General features: G+C 45.2%; 1 protein-coding gene across 1 annotated transcript in view; it reads right to left on the minus strand.

Moving 5' to 3' along the window:
- The window catches only part of DHRS11 (dehydrogenase/reductase 11), a 554,518-nt gene that overhangs the window by 168,292 nt on the left and 365,400 nt on the right, over positions 1–20,826 (minus strand). Inside the window, exon 4 of the mRNA XM_078679785.1 lies at positions 1,651–1,780. Within this exon, the coding sequence (XP_078535911.1) occupies positions 1,651–1,780 (130 nt within the window). The remainder of the gene's footprint in view (positions 1–1,650; positions 1,781–20,826) is intronic.

Here is a 20,826-nt window from a genome sequence, read left to right on the forward strand (position 1 = left end):
AAAGCAATTCTCATGGCTAAATTCACTTGAATTACTTACCTATTACTGTAATATAATTACTAGTCCGTATTAGTGATCACCTTGTATCGGAATCACCTATATTTTTATTTTTCTATGCTTGTACCTGTTTCTAACATCTCCAATGTAAAGCGCTCTGATACCCGCAAGGGCCTTGTTCGCGCTTTATAAAACCTTCAAATAATAAATAATAATCTTATGTTTCATCAATGGCTTCTAATGTTAGCCCCAGGCAACCTACGACTCGTAGATGATATTGGTTCTCACTTAGCCTGGCCACTGAAGAGGCTGAACACACATTTTCTACAGGATATTATTCCTTACATTCCAACATTTCCCGACCACAATTCCTTCTAAAGAGTTGATATGATTTAAAGAAGAAAAACTGAAGGAACTGGTTACATCGAGTTGAGTTGAGAACCATATCACGCAATGCACAGCGACAAAGACAACTCCCTGATGAATGTGACTACAGGTCAAGTAGAGGCTCTTAGTGGAAGAGCATGACTTGCTTACAAACAATGTAGTGCTCAAACAAGCTCAAGGTCCCAGGTGAGCTATAAAAAATGCAAACGAACTACCTTGCCCAAGCTTATAAATAAGGCGGAATGTCTCACCTTTATCTGGAATAATCATTCCCCGTATTTGACCCAGCTATTTATATAAACACCATACATCAACTCAGGCATAAACATATTTAATAGGAAGATATCATTCAAATTGCTAATACATGCAGTATTGATCACAAATAAAACAAATTATTATATATAATTCACACTTTTTCAAGGCAACAATAAATGGCCATAGAGGAAAAATCTAATCTAAATCTCACAAACCTCCATAGTGAAAAAAATCCCTCATCCAATTATCTCCACAGTCACTCCACTCATACATATACCTCTATCATCCAACATACCAAAATACAGACATATAAAAATATTGCATCCACAGGAACAAAAGGTAACACCTAAAATTTAAACATCTGGTAGTTCAATGTCAGAGTACATATGTTCTCTAATCAAAGAAACAATTTCTTCACACATATACACACAAGAAGAAACGACATAATATTAAATTCAATCGAACATACAAGGCTAATAAATAGCAGTCAGCATGCCTTGCTTTCCAACATCATACATCCTAGAAAAATGTCATTAATCTAGTCATAACATCCTGGTGTTCCTGCTCTAGTCAGTGCCAACCCAGGTGGGCTACCCAACACTCACGGCAGCAACCTCATCAGGCTTGAGAAAGAAAATAAGACACCAAGCCTTCTCTTGCTGTGCTGCTAGGATGTTGGCACTCTATCCTCACCCAAATCCAGTAAGCTCCCTCCCTCCTTCTCTTAGGAAGGAACTGAAGACTCTTCAGCAACTCATACACTTGTAGCCCTCCGGGTGATGGGCCCAGCTGGCAATGCCCATTGGCCTGCTTTACATCTCCATTGTCTTACTTTTTCACTTTACTTCTTTCCATCCTTGTACAGCTCTATGTTGCTTATGAATATTTTGCACTATTTAAACATGTATCTTCTTCTTGTACTATGTCCCCATGTCATATGTAGACTATGGGTCTACTAAGGGGGCTGAGATGCAATAAACAAACCTTTGAAAGAAGGACCCAGGCACTTACTGTCACTCGGATGTGGCTCTTGGCTTCTCTCAGTTCTTGGCGCACACCTTCAGTAAGTGCTTTCAAAGCATGCTTTGTGGCGCTGTAAAAATGAGATGAACTCCTGGTCTGGAATATGTGGCCGAGGACACTAGAAAAGATGGAGGGAAAAAACGACATTTTTGGTCAGCAATGAAGTCAGTATGTTTTCCATTCTGCAAAAACAAACAGTGCTAACCTATTGCACTAAAGGCAGGTAACTAGTAAGGCAGTGTGCTGGCCTGTTTTACTCTCTTTACCAAACAAATGCTGCCTTATAAAAGAAGCACTGGCAAAACTACAAGGACGAGTGAGGATGCGGTTAATAGATGGCAATGCCAGGGGGGTGGGGGATAAGGCGATGATGCTGCCATGGAAAGTGGGGACAAGGAGGCGATGATGCCAGGGGGAGGAGGGGATTAGGAGATTCTACGGTGTCCAAAGCAGCAGAGGCTAGTGCAAAAGAAACAAAATGGATGCCAATGTAATGAACATGCAGGCCGAGATGAGGGGGCAATGATCAGCAATGAGACGGTAGAGATTACATTGATGTGGCAGAAGGAGGCTTTGCTGGAGCAATAGGGCACAAAGGGGTAAAGACAGAGGGGCAGGAGATGGCAGTAAGAGGTGGATGGGAGCAACAAGGACCCAACACAGAGTGAAAAGAGGGGGTTAGGAGGGGCAATTGAATACAGAAACACAAGGGCACGAGGAAGTGGCGACCTAGAATAGTAAATAAATTGCCATAAAAAGATGCAAAAGGGAAAATTGTTTCCTGATGAAATGATACAACTCAACTGATCAAGCCAGGGGTGAGACCAAAAAATGTAGGGAAAAACTGGTACAGAAGACAATGAAAAATATTCACCCACATTGCCTTACTTATACTCAGCAGTGAATACAACAAGAATATGCTCTACAACTGTTGCTACCTCATCTAAAGATGGGATTTAAGGTGAAAGGGCCTAGTTTTAAAAGCAGGATTTCCACCAGTTATATTTTTTAAACACCAATGGTCTAGCATAAATATATGTATTTACAATCGTAAATATCTAGAAAAATTATTATAATTGTTCTTCCTCGTAAATCATCCTACTCTCAACTTCCAAAAATATAAGCTAAAATAAGCCCAATTCTAAACCCTAACTAAGACACTAAAAATGGACGACTTTGGGAGCATTTATATTGCCTGTTACATTCTGGCACCTAAGTAACAGGTTAATAGTCAAAGATTTAGCAGTTTTGAATCAATTCATCTACAGAACACGACAGAGCTGAATTTACCCCACAATTAGGATCTACCATTAACTCGTATCTGGTAAACTACTTATATTCAGTAAAAGCAAGACTGGTGTTACGGAACATTAAGCCCACTCTAGACAGTTGCTGCCTCTCCAGGTCGCAACAAAATGCCTAGTTGCTAGGGGACGGGAAGTGACAAACAACAAAATGTCAATTTGCCTGGAGCTCTGGAAATCCCTGCACCTGACCTACACAGCAGGGTATTTCTGTTTTTCAGTATGTGGTCTACCTGTTCTTCAGGATTTTCCACCTTCTACTATAGCCTTGTCAAGTTGAGTGGGAGGGTGCAAGGGTGACAGCCGTCATGTGTAGTCTCGAGTTAATCACATGACTACTGCCGTGACTTCAAATCTGTCCTCTGTAAATTGCTATTTGTGCATTATCAAATCGAGTATTCTCTTTTAGCGGTACATTCATTTATTTTTTATTTCTTTGATAGCGTGGCCACGAAACACACCATTGCTACACAACAGAACTATGTAAAACATCACATAGTGTGATATGGCAGGGAGTACCAGGACTGTACACACACAACAGGTCTCTTGCTTGTGGGTCTGCACTACGATTTAGTGTTTATCTAGTCACATTTGCTATGCTTCAAAAACAGAGGTCAAATGTCAGCCTAATAATTCTTCTGACAGATTGCTGCTTATTCTTTTAACTAGGAAACTGGTGGTCATTTTTTATTTGACTGCAGAGTTTTGAATATTTTGTAAAGCAATCTATCTTGCTGGGACATAGGGAGTGTGAAAGGAAAGGCCAGCGTTTAATAACACACAAAAACATTTAAATACCCACAAATTAACAGTACACATTTTTTTAAATCATACCAATGGTCAGAAAAGCACAAATAAAGCACCTTTTTTGCAAATCTGAAGTTTGAGGGAAAGAAAGTTTGTAATAAGATCTTAGCAAATGAAGACACTTTAGTTTTTATTTTTAATGGTTTTATTTAAGTTGTTTTAACATATGCAGCAGCGGTGGTTGTAATAGAACAATTCTCAGCTTTACAACACGAGGTCCCGCACGGAAAAAAGACACATGCATGGTATATTAAGAAAGGGTCTGTGAAGGAGAACATAGATCAAGACACTTTAGTTGATGTGTAACTGATAAATATTTGCTGAAACTCAATTTCCACCCAATATCATTTGTGCTCTGTAAAGTTTTATCTTTAAAAATGAGTGTCAGTGCAAACTTTGTTGCCATTTCAATGGAAAAGGTGTTTTCTGTAAATGACAGTGAGATACTACACCATGCTTTTGTTATATGTTTGTGACAGTGTGCTCCAAAATTGCACGAGTGACTACATACCACACCCCAGGGGCGGTGCTAGCGTGGTGTGACTGGTGCCGTGGCACCGGGTGTGAGACTGGAGGGGGACTGAGCTGTGTCTTCAAATATGTTTTGGTTGTAAAAGCACCTGCTGTAGCTTCCTTGCCTCCAGCTATTTCCAGGTAGCAATAAAAATATCAACAAAACAGGTGATTAATGGGTGGCTGGGGAGAGAGTGGAAGTCTTGACTCATCATAATGTAACACAGAGGGTTAATATGCTGCTAAGAACATGCACCAGGCAAATGATATAAGTGCCTATAATGTACATAGTTCAGTGGGTTACTGCTTTCGTCACAGAGAACCATTTGTTACTTTAAATATATAAGTTAAAATCCTAACATAGAACAGTGAGCTGTTAACTGTCATCAAAGAGCTGCATGCAGAATGCAAGGTTTAGATTAAACGTTATGATTGTTGCCACAGTCTTTTATTCTGTCCCAAAAAGGGGTCATTTGGGTAGAAATCAATTCTTATTACTAGAGCTAATCCCCAATCATGGTGTTAGGTTTTAAAGAGGTTTGCGCTTCTCCAGACCAAGCACTCTTAAAACTATACTGTCTACCAGTATGGGTGGCATGTGACTCCTACACCTTGTAGTCCTCTATCTTATGTAACATTCCCTACATACTGATTTACACGTGTATGATTATTTGTCTCTGTGTAATGTATGCGTGATCTAAAGTGCTCTGACACCCTACACTGACATGAGTGGTGCTATAAAACAAAAGAAACGCATGTGAAAGATAGACTTTATGGAGGCTTGAGGGACACTGTTAAAGGGTGGTAGTGAGGGAATCTGTAGCGAAGGAGGTCATTGGAGGAGTGCCAACAAACATTGTCACACCGGGCGCAACCAGAGCTAAAGATGGCACTGCCACACCCTTAATACTCTCCGGCAGAACCGGCAAGGCTCATTGGCTATACTTGTTCTTTGTGTGGCATTTGGATTTTTCACAATCCCTATGACTCCAGTAATGTAACATTGATGATGTTATGTGTTATGTTATGTGGAGAACTTGTATCGCGCACGAATCACCAGGAGGGCATCTCGACGCTTTTCTCAATCACACCTGGAGAGCGAAGTAGCCGATCAGAAGTCAGGGCCGCTAATACAGATATGCTTTAAGGTGTTTCCTAAAAGCATAATAAGAGGAGATTTCACGCAGGGCCACTGGGAGACTGTTCCAATATTTAGGGGCTAGGTAAGAGAAGGCCTTGCCCCCCGACCTGCTGCGATTGATGCGCGGTACTTGGAGTAGTCGCATCGAATGAGACCTCAGCACCCGGGTAGGTCTGTATCTTACCACTTTTTTTTTGCAGATAGACAGGACCCAGGCCCTGAAGGGCAGAGAATGTCAGACAGCAGACCTTAAAAAAGGACCGCTGTTTGACCGGAAGCCAGTGAAGGGATTTTAACAAAGGCAGTGACGGTGTGCCAGCTGGTTGATTCCATACCGGCCTGGCAGCAGTGTTCTGAATAACCTGCAACTTTCTCAAGTGGGATCCTCCGACCTCAGCTAGCAGAGCGTTGCCATAATCTAGCCTGCTAATGATCGTCGCTTGGGTCAGCGTCCTTCGGTAAGTCATAGGGATAAAGGGGAGAATTTTTCGTAACAGCTTCAGCCTGAAATAGCAAGCCCCGGCTATTGAAGATATATGATCTTGTGTTGTGCCTCTCATCTTAATGTTATTACTGTTTTCCAAGCTTAGAATGTTATGCCACCAAGTATTCTTTGTTCTCATACCACAATGGTTCCAAATTCTCCATTCTGATCCTGGCGGTTGCTGAGGCAGGATGGTGAATACTTGTACTGCTTTACCTGTTGAATAAACTCACCTTTATCAACACCTGGATCTCGACTCCTTCACTTCATCTTGCATAGAGAGGGTTTGATTCAATTTGATGCCCAGATTATTAACACTCTGTGCCAGCACGGGTGGGGCACCGAGTTGCAACGGCCACCAGTCCGAGGACCAAGATTCTCCTGCCTTGCCCAGAAGCATAATTTCTGTCTTGCTTGGGTTAAGTTGAAGATAGTTTTTACCCATCCAATTGGAAATCTCCAACATACCCGTACAGAAACGATGTTTATCGGCCTCTCTATCTGGTCCACATTTGAACACCAGTTGGGTGTCATCGGCGTATGACACTGTTTCAAACCCCAGGGCTTCCACCACCTTGGCCAATGGCGCCATATAGATATTAAAAAGGGTGGGGCTAAGGCAGGAGCTCTGGGGGACACCCTTGTCCAACTGAATGCTTTTGGACTGATAGGGGCCCATAGTGACAGTTTGCTGTCTATCCTGCAAAAAACTCTGCAGCTACTTAAAAGCTAGACCCTGAATACCGGCCGAGCTCAGCCTCTCCGCGAGCTTCGTATGAGAGATGGTATCAAAAGCCGTGGAGTGGTCAAGCAAGACCAGAATAGCAGATCCTCCTCCGTCCATAGTCATCATCAAGGAATCTGTTATGGCCAGCAGGGCTGTTTCTGTGCTAAAGCCACGTCTGAACCCAGATTGTGAAGGGTCCAGGATATTATTAGATTCAAGATGTCTATTTAATTGTTGATTAATGTAGCTTTCCAGCACTTTTCCCAAAAGAGGGAGCAAGGAAATGGGGCGATAGTTGCTTTAAGTCCTGAGGAACAGCTGTGGCCTTCTTCAGTATTGGGCGGACAAAAGCTTCCTTCCATGCGACTGGAACCACGCCTTCGGAAATCGAAAGATTAAGAATCTTTTGAACCGAAGGGGCCAGAGCGTTTGCCAAAAGTGCCATAACCTTGGGGGGGCAAGGGTTTGCCAGGGAGCCCGATTTAGCTGTTTCCAAGGCTTTAAGGACCTCCGTAAGGGAAATAGGTGTAAAATGTTCCAGTGGACATTCAACCTGGTCAGAGTGACCTTCCCCACACCCTTTTGATGAAGTGGGGTACTGTTTAGGGGAAGGAAAGTTGGCGTATATTTTTTCAATTTTTTGCTGAAAAAAAACGGCCAACGAGTCACATAATTCTTGTGATTCAATTACTGGTGGTTTACAGGCATCCGGTGCTGTGAAATCTTTAACAATATCGAATAATGCCTTAGAAGAATTATTTGCTCTTTCGATTTGTGTCACTATATACCGCCATCTGGCTGCCTTCAAATTCTGGTGATAAGATACCAGAGCCAATTTGAAAAGCGCCCTAGATTGTATGGACTTACACCAACGCCACTGTCTCTCCAGCCTTTTGCACGATGATTTTTCCTGTTTGAGCTTCCTCGAATACCAGGGGGCTGAATGGCGATCCCGGGTAGATCTGGCCCGAGGCTGAGCGGGTATAATGGTGTCCAAAACACAATTCAGACCCGCCCCGAACTCATTCAGCACCCCTGATACATCCTGATCCCTCAGCGGGGGTAATGCCTTGAATTCTGCCTCAAAGGCTTGCAAGGACAGCTTGTTCCATTGGCGCATAGATGGTTTTCTGCATCCAATGGCCTGCTCAGGCGGAGTCGATAAGGTGGGAGCCGTCGTAAATTTGATCAGTGCATGATCCGACCAGGTCAGAGGCGCTGGTGGGTCGAAGCTAAGAGAACCTATATTAGTGAAAACTAGGTCCAATGTATGGCCCCTACTGTGCGTGGATCCTCTAACTCTCTGCGAGAGCCCCAACTGCTCAAGGTCTGTGAGGAGCTTGCTCACTTCCGGGGATGAAGATAATTCTCCATGAAAGTTAAAATCCCCCAATAGCAGGAAGTTGTTCGCTGTGAGGACGTTTGTGGCTATCAAGTCCACAAGTTTGTCTGCAAAATCCCCTTTAGGACCTGGGGGGCGGTAGACTAAGGCCCCTGTCCAGCTCTCAGAGGGGGAGAAGTTGGCTTTAAAAATACCCATTTCAATCCCGTCATCAATTTGGGAGAATATCCAGGCGGTTTTTATATAGCTTCTACAAACTATGGCTAAGCCCCCCCCCCCCCCATTTTATACACCCTATCCAAGTGTATAATTTTATAGTTCTCGGGGATGGCTATATTAATCAGTGGGAAATTGGTGGAGTTCCGCCATGTTTCCGTCAAAAAACAGATGTCCGGCGCATGGGAGTTTATCAAATCCCATACCTTAAAAGCATGCCCAGCTAGGGACCGAACATTACAAAGGATAAAAGTGCGAACACTCGAAGAGGAGGGGTTCAAGGGCCCAGTCGATGACTTATGGCTAGCTTGAGGGAGCCCCTGAAAAGTGTAATATTTACAGGCTACCGGTCCTTCCAGGTGATTGGGGAAGTGCTGGCAACAGTTTAATGGTGACACGCCTTCAGCAACGGCTTTGTCCCGAATGTCACGCAACTCGGTGGAAGAAAAGACTTCCCTAGGGCCGGAGTTGACATTAAAAAGCACCTGACCAGGGGTCGTGGCCTCTGGAATCGAGTGGGCTCGTACGGGCACAGACGGGCTTACCTCTGGCGCACCTCCGGCGCGCCCACAGCGCGCGCGCCGCTCGCGTCCGCTTCGATGATAGCACCCAACTCTGAAAATTGCTCCAGCACTACTGTACTGCTGCGACAGTCCTGGTCATACAGATGACAAATGATCAAATGGGACGAGTCACCTTCAGCCAAATCTGGTTCCTTAGCGAACAGCGTTTGGCTTGGGGGACTAGTTTTGCAATTTCTGTATTAAGTATTGGCCTACAAATCCCAGCAATCAGAATGCTCATTGGCTAAACACATATGTGAAAAGGCAAAACAGAGGGTAGAAAAATAGGCAGGAAAGGCAAAACAGGGCAGAAAAACAAGCGGAAAAGGCATAACAGAGCAAGAAACGAACAGAGGAGGCAACAACAGAGGGCAGCATGTCGACGGGCAGCAGAGGGTAGCAGACTGCGGGCAAGCTGGATAGAATAACTGTCGCAAGGAGAGCTGGCACGAGGACCTGCTCTTCTTGAAAGGTTTTCCTTGACTTGATAACTGTAGAAAGTTTTAATAAATTGTTACAGTGCACCTGCAGACTACAAGCTGGTTCAATGTGTACGTTGAAAGGTTGCTTGGAGAAGCTTCATTGTGAACAATCATCAGAAACTATTGAACCAACTACTGTACCTTTCTACTTTATCCTTATTGAAGCTTTTTATGGGAACCATGTGTAGGTGTTGCACATGTTAGCAAATGTTAGAATTGTGTGATTTAAGCTAGCGCAGGGTAGAATACAGCTCAGTCATATTGCAGACATGCTTTTTTCACTCTCTTTATGGGAGAATCTTTCCATTTGAGATAACTTCATAATAATTTGTACTCTCATTTATATGACTTTGATTGATTTGAACTTCATAATTACTAAATGCAATCGCTTAATAATTAGTGAGTGATAGTAATGTATGATTTTGGATTTGAAAACCGTTTAACCTTTAATAAGCATTCATGGTTTGAAAACAAACAGATCGAGAAACAAAATTAGACAACATGGATCAAACACTGAGCCTGCAAACAAATGCACTATAAGAACTATACAGTAAATTGAATTTCTTACAGATTTTTTCGAAAAGGTACACATTCTTCACAATTATTTGTTCCTACTCCTCGTTCCATTCTATATTTTCTAATACGGAACAAAAGCAGAACGTTGTCTTTGTAAACCACATCATTTTAACACAATTCCCTGTTGTACCAAAAGAGTTCTATTAAAAGACCTTGGTGTGAACTTGGAGCTAGATCCGAACTATATCAAACAATTTAAATGACGCTCAGGCTCGGATATATTCTCATAACATAGCTGGGATAAAACAGTTCCGACATTTACAAGCTGTACACGAGAAAGAATATTTTTCCTTCACGGCGTCAAAAAGGGTAGATTCGACTGTGTTTGGAATTGGCAGGTGTGGTTTTTTTTGGCTAGCCGTGCTGTGTGGGAGAGGGTTTCACCTTGTTATGGGCACGTGAGACACGTGGCTAAAACAAGAAAACATTAACCCTCGACTCCAACAACCTTCCTGGACACGTGCATGGGAGGGTGGGGCTGGGGGTGACTCGCCAGCAGCCGAGCACGTGATCTGAGCATGAAGCAGAGTGGAGTTTTGCAGTGGCGGCTGGGGGTGTGCAAGAACACGCTTCGGGAAATATTCCAGTCTTCAAAAATAGCAGGCACAAGGAAAGGACATGTATGGAGCCGCAAACAGGCCTCAGTAAATCCAGAGGCCAGAACAGGCACAGAACCGGTTCCAATACACCGCCAGCTGCCAGGGATAAGTAGATGTTCTGTTGTCTTGCCAGAAGCACTGCAGTAGTGATGCCAAGAAGATATTAAAATGCAAAATCCCATTTCACACCGTTTTTCATTGTGGAGGCTGAAGGTCATTGGCACACTGAAATGCTACTGACGGCTGAGCCCTATCGAGCGGTTCTTCTGTGATTCATCTTGATAATTCCATTAGAAGGGTTTCCAAAAAAAGATGAAACAATTCTCCCTGGGACAACAGAATGATGTTCCTTCAGGAAGTGATGGACCGCTACCCAACCACTGCCAACCTTCTAATTCTGAAATGTAATTATCCCTTGGTGTGCATCGCGCCCTTGGCTTTAATGCTTTTCCTCGTGGGTAAATGCATTATTGACAAATCAAAAGGTGTTCTCTAATGTACTAATCATCAATGTTAGGTCCAGAAAGTGAGGCACTCAGTTTCCGGTATACACACCATCCAGCTCAGAGCCAAACTAAGGGCAGCCCAGGAAACGAATCCTGTTTTTTCTGTCCCTCCAACCCAGAAAGGGGTGTGAAATAAGAGAAGGCAATACATATTCTTATGGAATACTACCAGTGTCTTTATCTAAATGTGTATACAATGATGCGATCGTGCAGCAAGAGTAGACGATTCTGCTGAAAGCCGAGAAGATAACCAGAGAGGAGCAGGAGGAAGAAGCTAGCCAGGATACTGCAAGCAGGACTGAGCCTGCAGGAGCAACAAAGTGAGAAGAACCAACCACTTGTACCCAACAGTACTTTCAAACCCCGAGGGAACTTCAGAGGATGAAAACAAAGGTGTAGGGCAGGGATGGGAGGCTCCTGAACACATTTCACTGGGAACAAGACAAACAACATGAACATGAAGATTTGCCAAGTATCCCCCGTGGCTTACATGTGATGCTGCCTGATGCACCCCATGCGTCTGGCCGCGCGACTCTTGAAAACGAACCCTGTGACAGGCACCAGTTGCTAACAAGCAATGTGCCAAGGCACAAAACTACAGAGAAAAATCCACAGGCAGGAGAAAACCCTCATGTGGACGTTTTTTGTTCTCTGGATGACTGCAGGCAGACCCCAATAACCCCCCTTGCACTATAGGCAAGTCAGAGTTCCTGATATCCCAACTCTCTCTCAGCCGCAGGAGAAGGTAGGATGTAGGACGTACTGCTCAGTACAGAGCTGATTTAGTGATTTAGTCACAGTTCAGCAAACATAAAGTACCCATTAGCAGGACATTGCCATCTGTAACCAGCTTGTATCAAAGCTCTTTATAAGAAATGAAAAGCCAAACCTTGGGCCATAAAACCCAATTTCTATTGATTCAAGCTTCACCTTCCTCAACCATCTGTTGTGCTACACTCCACTGCACTTTTCATGCGTCATCCAACTAACCCACAAACATGCAATGTCCCAAATATACCGCCTTAAAACACTCAATACTATATGCGTCCAATGACCAAATGGACATTATGCATCTGGTCCGTCTAGTAATGAGATTCTGATTTACCCTGAAAGCAGGAAGCATACATTGACTTTCTACCCACTCCTCTACAACCCACAGAGTAGAAGGGTTTTGATAATGGACTATTAATACACTGTTTATGCTGTTTTAAATTACATAAGAAAACATGGACTATGGTATCAATGAAGGGATTCATTACTTTATTAATATATATATTATTCGGGTGAGTAGTGCGCTATACAAATCTTAACTTGACTTGACTTGACTTCGAAACCGCAACTTTGATAGTCATGTTGCACTGAACTTATCTGAAATTTTCAGATTACCAGGGCATATGCTTGCTTTGCAAAATAGTTTGAGAACTACTTACTTTCATACATAGTAAAGGCCATACAAGGGGGAGTGGCCAGCCAAGATGGCCGGATAGACGTCCTCCTCGTTGCTCCAGGCATGGAGAACACAAGCCTGCAGAATCCTGGAGGAGACCCGCGTCGTCTGGACAATATGAGGGGAAGGGGGAACGCCCAAGGAGAGAAACCTGACATGCCACAGTGGAGCAGAGTGAGCATTGCGGCGCCTTAGGGGACTGATCAAGAAACTGCCACCTAGGAGACTCCCATTGGTGACCCTAAATGGTGTGGCGACGGGCGAGTGGCCCTGCGCGGCCCAAGAGTGCTGCAAAACATCTGAGAGTGGCAACTGGGAAGAGCTGAGCTGTCATGAGTGAAATCCACAGAGAGAACAGACAGTGGATGGCCCCATATCCAATTGGCTGGGCAGAGCATAATATCAGCCTGAGGTTGCACCGGAGCCCCCAGCAGAGGTGAAAAACATTATGCTGCTGCAACGTGCTGCAGGGGAATACCAGAGACTAATGCTCACTCTGGGCAGTCGGGGCGAGCCCTGAAACCACTGGTCACGGAAAGTGAGGAAGACTTGGGGTCTTGATCGGTGCTAGATTGAGACTCTGGAAAGGTAAACCTATATATTACTCTACACCAGTCTCTGTGCAACCCAGGGCTATATCCTACTGCACTGCCCTCACGATAGGTAAGGGGAAGGGAGAAAAGGCAGCCCAATCGAACAAGAATGTTCTGTACACCATCACTAGACCTAATGTCCAGGGACCTGACCCTGATAGGGGGCCTGGATCACAGTCCCAGTACCAAACCCAAGCCACAGCGGAAATTCTAGCTGCAATATAAGGGACCAAAACCGCATTGGAGTACAAGATGGATACAATGGCTATCGAGATGAACCACCTGTGCATCGACCTATGAAAAGTGGCAGACAGAGACATGAACACAGGAGATGTGACAACACTGAAAAAGGAGATAAAAATGATACAAGCCACAGTAGCGGAACTTAAATGTAGTACAACACAAACAGAAGAGCGCCTGAAAGATGCTGTAGGGGGGCTCTAGGAGAAATAATACACTCTTGATTGAGGTTCCAGAATGGGTGGAGGGCCCCTCAACAGTACTCTTTTTGGAGGACTGGATTGTGAAAACGCTCAAACCCAGACCGCTATCTAAATTCTTTTCGATCGAGTGAGCACACAGGGTGCTGGCAGCGGTGCCTAAACCTGGAGCACCACCTAGGGCGCTAGTAGTGACTTTTAAGGCTCTATGCTTTGGACATAGGATCCTCCATCAAAAGGGGCCGAGATTTTTGCTCCCTCTTATGACTGCGTATCGCCCCGCTCGTAACCTGAGATCCTTGGGCACAGCCAAAGTGACTGTGCCCAGGGTACATAAGGCTCCAGCTGGAGGGAGATCCTTTGGCCTCCTGGCGGCTTAGGCATGGAATGATCTGCCTATGGACCTACGTTTGTGTTCATCGGAAACTCTGTTTAGGAAAAAATGTAAAACCTGTCTGTTTCAACGCTCGTATGGAGGACGAAAGTAGTGCCCCTTAACGGTCTGGAAGTCTGGGGTCATTGTTAAGGTTGCTAGCTGGGTCAGGTGCTAGGGATCTGTTGGTGTTCTAGCGCGGGGACACTCCGGTTTGGAGTAACCAGGCGCTTTATAAGCTAAATAATAATAATAATAATAATAACAATAGTAGCCCCGCTTTTCAACTACAGAGACCGAGATGTGATATTATGACATGTACGCACTCACAGCCCCCGAGGTACAAGGACAAACACTCATCTTCCCAGACTATATCTGAAGGGTACAGGACCTCCATAAAAACTTCTTGGCAGTCAAAAAACATCTGAGGGAATGCAACTTCAAATACAGTCTGATGTTCCCTGCAACATTGAGAATCCAATGTGAGGGTTGAGTGCACTTTTTCAAGTCACCGAAGGAGGCTGTGGACTGACTGGACCCCCTTGCACTGGGCCATGGGCCGGGGAGCCCCGACTGGAGGGGAGCCTGGAAACGTTTGGTGCGCCACTTGGCCAGAAGCAGGACGGCATCAGCGGTGTAGCTTCCAGTCTCGGACACTACAGAGGTGGGCCGCATCCTGCTCTGTTCTGATGAAAGACTGCAGACCACACCACTGGACACCACTGACCAGAACTCAGCATGGTTCCAGATACACTGAGTAACAGCATGGACGCTGAATAGGAACATCGATTATGGGTTTGTGTAGGGTGCCTGATAGAGCCGGCAAGAAGATTAACCTCCTAAGAGACTGCAAACCCACCGTGTTAGGGCTCAATGATATATTTGCACAGAATTGTTTTTTCTCTTTTTCGTTACCGGGGCCACTTCTGGTCTTGTGGACAGTTGAGGTCCCAGCAACCTGGGCAGTGTTTACACCTATAGTTCTATAGAAGTATCTTGATATGGGGGGAAGGGAGGGAGACTGGGGTGAGGTTCAGTACCCCTTTGGCCGAAGGTTGAGTTAGAGGGTATCCTGTATATTCTGCCTGCAGGTGGGACTGAGGGGGGAATTTATGGGGAAAGGTTATTACCTTTTGTCACGTTATCGTGAGGCGCTTCTATCATCCACTGGTGATATGGTGTTGTGAGGTGGCTGACAGGGCCCTTTAGGTGGGTCCGGGTACCTACTCAATATACCCGTGGCGGACACAGGGACGAAGTACTATTTGCTAACCTAGAATGTACCTGGGTTGAACAGGCCCGAGAAACTATATAGAGTGCATGTCTACTTGAAATGATATGGGGTTGCGATAGCCTTCCTCCAGGCAAAACACTAAGGGGCCGATTAGGATGGCGGACGGACTTGCGTCCGTCCGCCACCCCTGAGTTGGAGGGACCGTCCGCATGGGCAGCGGCGGTCCCTCCATGGCAATTAGGATGTGACCGCCAGGGTGGCGGTCACATCCTCTATTATTAACATTGCGGCGGGTGCAGCTTCAAGCTGCACCCGCTGCAATGTTAAAAATGCATGTGTTGCATTTACATGCACAAAGCGGCAGGCACCGCACGGTGCCTGCTGCTTTGTGTACGCAAATGCTGGGGGGTACCATAGGTACCCCCCATGTGCACCCCCCACCCCCCATTCACCCAGGGGGCCCGCAACGGGCCCCCAAAGTGAATGTCCGTATGCTTTTCCATGGCGGAAAAGCCGCCGTGGAAAAGCATATTTACACAAACATCATAATATGGCGGACGGTGTCTCATAGACACCGCCTGCCATGTTATAGCTTTTCCGCCGCGGTCGGAAGCCGACCGCGGCGGAAAAGCGGCGGACGGAATTCCAGACCCACCAGCCATCCTAATTTGGCAGTGGGTCTTTGGAGTCTCCGCCGCGGTTTTTCCGCATCCTCCAGGCCGGCGGACACTTCCGCCGGCCCGGAGGATGCGGAAAAACCGCCATCCTAATCGGCCCCTAAATGCTGGAGGAAAAGATGGAGGGGTAAGATGTATGACACTTCCTACTCCAGGTTTGCATGGGTGCCTTAATTTGTGTTGCCCCTGTGTCCCATTCCAGATGATACATGTCCATATATATCCTGAGGGGAGCTATGTCATCCTGGTGGGCACACTAGATGCACGCAAGTTATGCCTTATAAATGTGTATGCACCTAAAATAGAGACAACTATTTCATCACAGTGATGGCAGCAGCGCAGGGCTATATGCAGATGGAGTTCATAATGGTGGGCGTTTTTACCTGTGTTCTGGATGGGGAGGTTGACTGGTCCCCACCCAGGCGAGGCACTAAACCCAACATACCAGCAGGGCTCAAACAGACAATGGCAAGTGTGGGGTTGGTTGATGCATGGCGGGTACAGTACCCGCAGACGCTAGCATACTCCTGCTAAAACCCCAGTGGCAGGCACACATAGTAGATTGGATTACTTCCTCACATAGGCAGATGCATCAGTGTGTGATTGTCTTGGACTACCTGGCTCGATACTTATCAGTCCATTTGCCCCTTTTGATGACTTACTTCCTGACAAGGCTAATACCTAAGGTGCAGTTGTGATGACTCAGGGTGGAGGCACTGAAAGATCGGGTATTTGCGGGGGCATTAACAGACGTCTTAGCGGACTGTTTTGAAAACAACTGGGGCAGTGGAGTGGGATGCAATGAAGGTGATCATAAGGGGAGTCTGTCTGACAATGTCTAAGGGAATACTACCTATGTTAGGAACTTAATGCAGAAAGAAAAGAACTTGGCAGCCCTTGAGGAAACATTGTCCACAAACCCGGAGGCGTTACAGGAGTGGGACAGGGGGACAGTGCTCCGGAACAGGTATGCGTCATATGAGACCAACTAGAGAGAAATGTGCGGCTCTCATACAGGAGGAACCTATACATGAAGGGCAACAGGGCAGGGAGACTGCTTGCTTGGCTGATCAAAAATTAGATCAGCACATAACCAATCTTGGCTATTAAAGACAGGATGGGACATGAGGTCTATACTCAAAAGGCGATAAACGAGGTCTTTGCAGAGCACCTATGAGTGGTGTACATTACACCCAGACAAACCGCTGAGCCCCTGACCACTGAATAAATGGCAGAGTTGCTGCTGGCTCGACTTTCAGCAGAGCAGCAAGAGGAACTCGGGTGCTGCTGACCAAACAGGAACTCCTCCGGGCGGTGGACACTTTGAGGACCACCAGAGGTTTGGACTGGGTGGCCTCCCGGCGTAATTATATAGAACATTTCTAGGACGCCGGCAGATAGGTTGTTGCTGGACTATACAGACCGGGTAGAAGAAGTGCTTTAGGACCCCATGAGAGAGGCACTCATTGCGTTGGTGCCAAAACCGCTGAAACATCCACTGGAAGTTGCTACCTACCACCTGCTCTCCATGCGGAATATGGATCAGAAAGTCCTTGGCCATGCCCTAGTGGCGGGTCTGCTCATTTCTCTCCCCCGCCCGACCCATGTAGACTAGTCTGGGTTTGTCCCACTCTAGTACACACTATGCAATCTGCTGCACTGAACACATGTCCTGCACGCCCCTGGTCTAGAGCATGTTCAATATACGCTGGTCTTCCTTAGACATAGAGCAGGTCTTTGACTCTGTGTGCTGGGAGTCCATCTGGATAGTGTTGGATAAAGTAGGGCTGGGACACAAACCCTTACAGTTGATCAAACTGCTGTACGAGCAACCAATGGTGCGTGTTTGGACCGGGAGGTATGTTTTGACTGAGAAACTGCTCTGGGGATGGGGGCTGGTGGGGGCACGCGTTTCTTCCCTGATGTTCGCCTTGACGTTGGAGCCCTTGTTGTGTTGCCTCCGTCAGATACTGCAAGGCTGGGGGATTTCTGTGGGTCAGATGATGCATATTGTCTAACTGTATGCAGAAAATACAATGATTTATCTTGGCCAGCCTGACACGTCTGTCCCAATCCTGCTGAACGTCATGAGGGAATTTGGTGACGTGTCAGGGCTTCATGTCAACCATTCAAAATCGGTCTTGTTCCCACTGGGTCAGTTGATGGGGATGCCTCACTTTTGTTGGTAGGACTATCCTGGAGAGTGGACAGTGTTAAATATTTAGGAATGCACAAAACAGACAGAGGCCAGCACAGCCACTACCTTAACTTGGGGAGAGTTATTTGTAACCTACGCCCCTCTATTGCCTTCTGGAACATGTTCAAATTATCCCTGATGGGGAAAATACTTCTTATCTAAATGGTGCCCAAATGTCTCTATATATAACAGGGGGCCATGTGTGAAATCCCCTGGCGCATGTCCAGGGAATTGGATTGGCTACTGGTGGAACTCCTTTGGGCCGGAAAGAGGTGAAGGGTAGGACTAGGTATGCTTAAGTTAGGATGGGAGAAAGCGGGATGGAGGTACCAGACCTTGAGTTCTACTATTTAGCAGCCCAGCTGCAACATGCGGTCCACTGGCACGAAGAGGGAGGGAATTGGGAAAAGACTCTTCTCGACAGCACGTATGGCGAACCTCATCTCGGGCCCTATTGATGGAGGGAAAATAATCCTTGGCTCTTTGCTGCATGTGATCTGATAATGTCGGCTCTGGGAGAGAGCGGTCCAGAGAGTGATGCAGAAATAGCCCTATGCACCAGATTTAGATATATGGATAGTTTGGCCAATGCAAAAATAGTGGCCAAAGCCAGGAGAATTTGGCCGTTGTTCCCTGAGGACCCTGAGCCCACACAGACAATGGTTGCTATGCTCTAGTTGGTAAGGGGCCGGAAACTAATTACGCAAATATATTTAGCACTTCGTGCAGATAAACAGATGATACCACTGCAAATCGAGGAGGCCGGGCAGTGCTCCAGTGACAACCCTATCACCCATAAGGAATGGCATAAAATACACGACAGAGTCTGTAGGGTGTTGATAAATGCATGGTTCAAACTGGTGCAATTTAATTTCATACATGTAGCTTACCTCTCTTCAAAAGACAACATACTATATGCCCAGCCAGGTACCAGAGATGTGCACAGTGTGTGAGCGTGATGGCTGATTTCTTTGATGTAGTGTGGACCTGCCCTGTCATCTCAGAATTCTGGTTGGAGGCGCTGACCCAACTCAAGGGTATTACGGGATGGGACGTACCACTCACGATTAGACAATGTCTCCTAGGCATGCTCCCTGACAAAGCCAAGAAGAAACTGAGTAGGAAGTTTATGATGCTAGGCCTAATGTTATCTAAAAGGTGTATCGCTATTAATTGGATGAGCCCACTGTCTCCCTAGCAGCCGGAATGGCGGGGAGACTTATTGGAATGAGCGGGGGCAGAGAAAGTAAATATGCGAAAGTGACGAAGAGATGAGAGGGTAGGAATTAATGATTTCTTGGGGTTCCATGATGTAGGCCCTTACTTAAACCTCCGTTGCCAGGCCCCCATGAACCGCATGCCTGACAACAAAATTTAGGTGGCGACGAATGGATGGTGGGTTGCCAGATTAGTGGGTGGGTCGGAAACCTGGAATGGATGGGGGATTGACTGGCTTTGTCTGCTTGTGGGCAAAATTAAGGCTACCTCAGATAGCATCTTGAATACACTGGCCAGATGGAAGCACAGAGGAGTGGGGAGGGTTTAGATTTAAAATTGTTCTTATACTTAGCATTGTAATAAAATATACAGACACTGCATTATGTTATTGATATGTTATAATGATCTACAAATGTTAAAAGCCATCGCTGAATGCCTGACCCCGCAATGGTCATAGTATAATCCTGTATGCTCTACATAATATTGTGTTAGAAAAAATGCCAATAAAAACAATTTTAAAAAAAAGGTTATACAAAGGGCTTCTCATCAATGATAGATACAAGAATTCATTTACAATATGTTTATTTAATTTGATGGCACACAGGAACAAGCGTTATCAATTTGTTATTTGCTTTATTCATCGTTAGTACATTCAAAATGGTTTTTTTTATTGAATTGTGAGTTCAGAACAAATGTTCTCTTTCTGTTGAGATCAGACAAAATACAACAGTTCTCCAAAATGAACAGGTACAAACACATTAATAAAAATATCCTCTCGTTTTGGGAATATTTTATATCACAAGGAGTCATTAATTAGGATTAAGGACTCAATATTGCACTTGCATTATTTCTAAAGAAGAGTCAGTGTCTTGCACAGACTTTGGTTACGTCACAGAATATTATCACATAATAGTGAAGCCAATGAAAAATATTGAGTTTCATTTAGTATAGAGAGTTGGAAATACAGAGAGTGTCAGCAGATCTCAACACTCGGGCAGTGCACATCAGGCCTTGCTGTGCAAGTAGACATTTTGACAATATCCAGGGTCTATGTTTCTCTCTGTTGTCCCATTCTCCTTTTCCCTAGAGCTACTTCTAGACTAGATGTTGTTAGTGTAAGGTTGGAGCAGGAATGCAAGGTTAGTGCATCTTGACACATACAAGCCAGCATCATTACTCTGAACTGGCATTGCCCAATTAAGGCAATAGCCCACAGCTTCCCCAAGAGCACGGAAAGCGAGAATGCAATCCTTCAACACATTATTTTCTGTTTTTTGCTGTTTTCAACAAAATTACAAAAAAGGGCAGGCTGGGTGGGCTGCATATGACTCTGGAAAGAATGCCCATGTTGTAGAATCGGTTTTATAGAAAAATACATTTATTCTGTTGCATAAGGTCCTAATCAGATTCATATTATGTTATACTAAGCTACCAAGCAGTAGTCTTACACAGAAAGGCCAAATTAAAAACAATGAACCACTTCAATTTGAAAATACTATATGCAGGCGCCTGGCACAGCCGAGAGTCTGCTCTAGGATAATAGTAGTGTGTATAAAAACATTCACAGCTAGTTTCAAGGCGGACTTTGAAGAGAACCAACTAGACAATGTTTGCATAGAGATTGGTTTCCTATTTCCATAACTTGGCAAAATGTTCACATTTTTTACATGTAAACAGCCTTTCTGTGGCAGTCTGTGGATTTTTGTAAAGCATACCAGAAAGTTA

The sequence above is a fragment of the Lissotriton helveticus genome, chromosome 3_1, assembly GCF_964261635.1.
Source record: "Lissotriton helveticus chromosome 3_1, aLisHel1.1, whole genome shotgun sequence".
Classification (NCBI taxonomy): domain Eukaryota; kingdom Metazoa; phylum Chordata; class Amphibia; order Caudata; family Salamandridae; genus Lissotriton; species Lissotriton helveticus.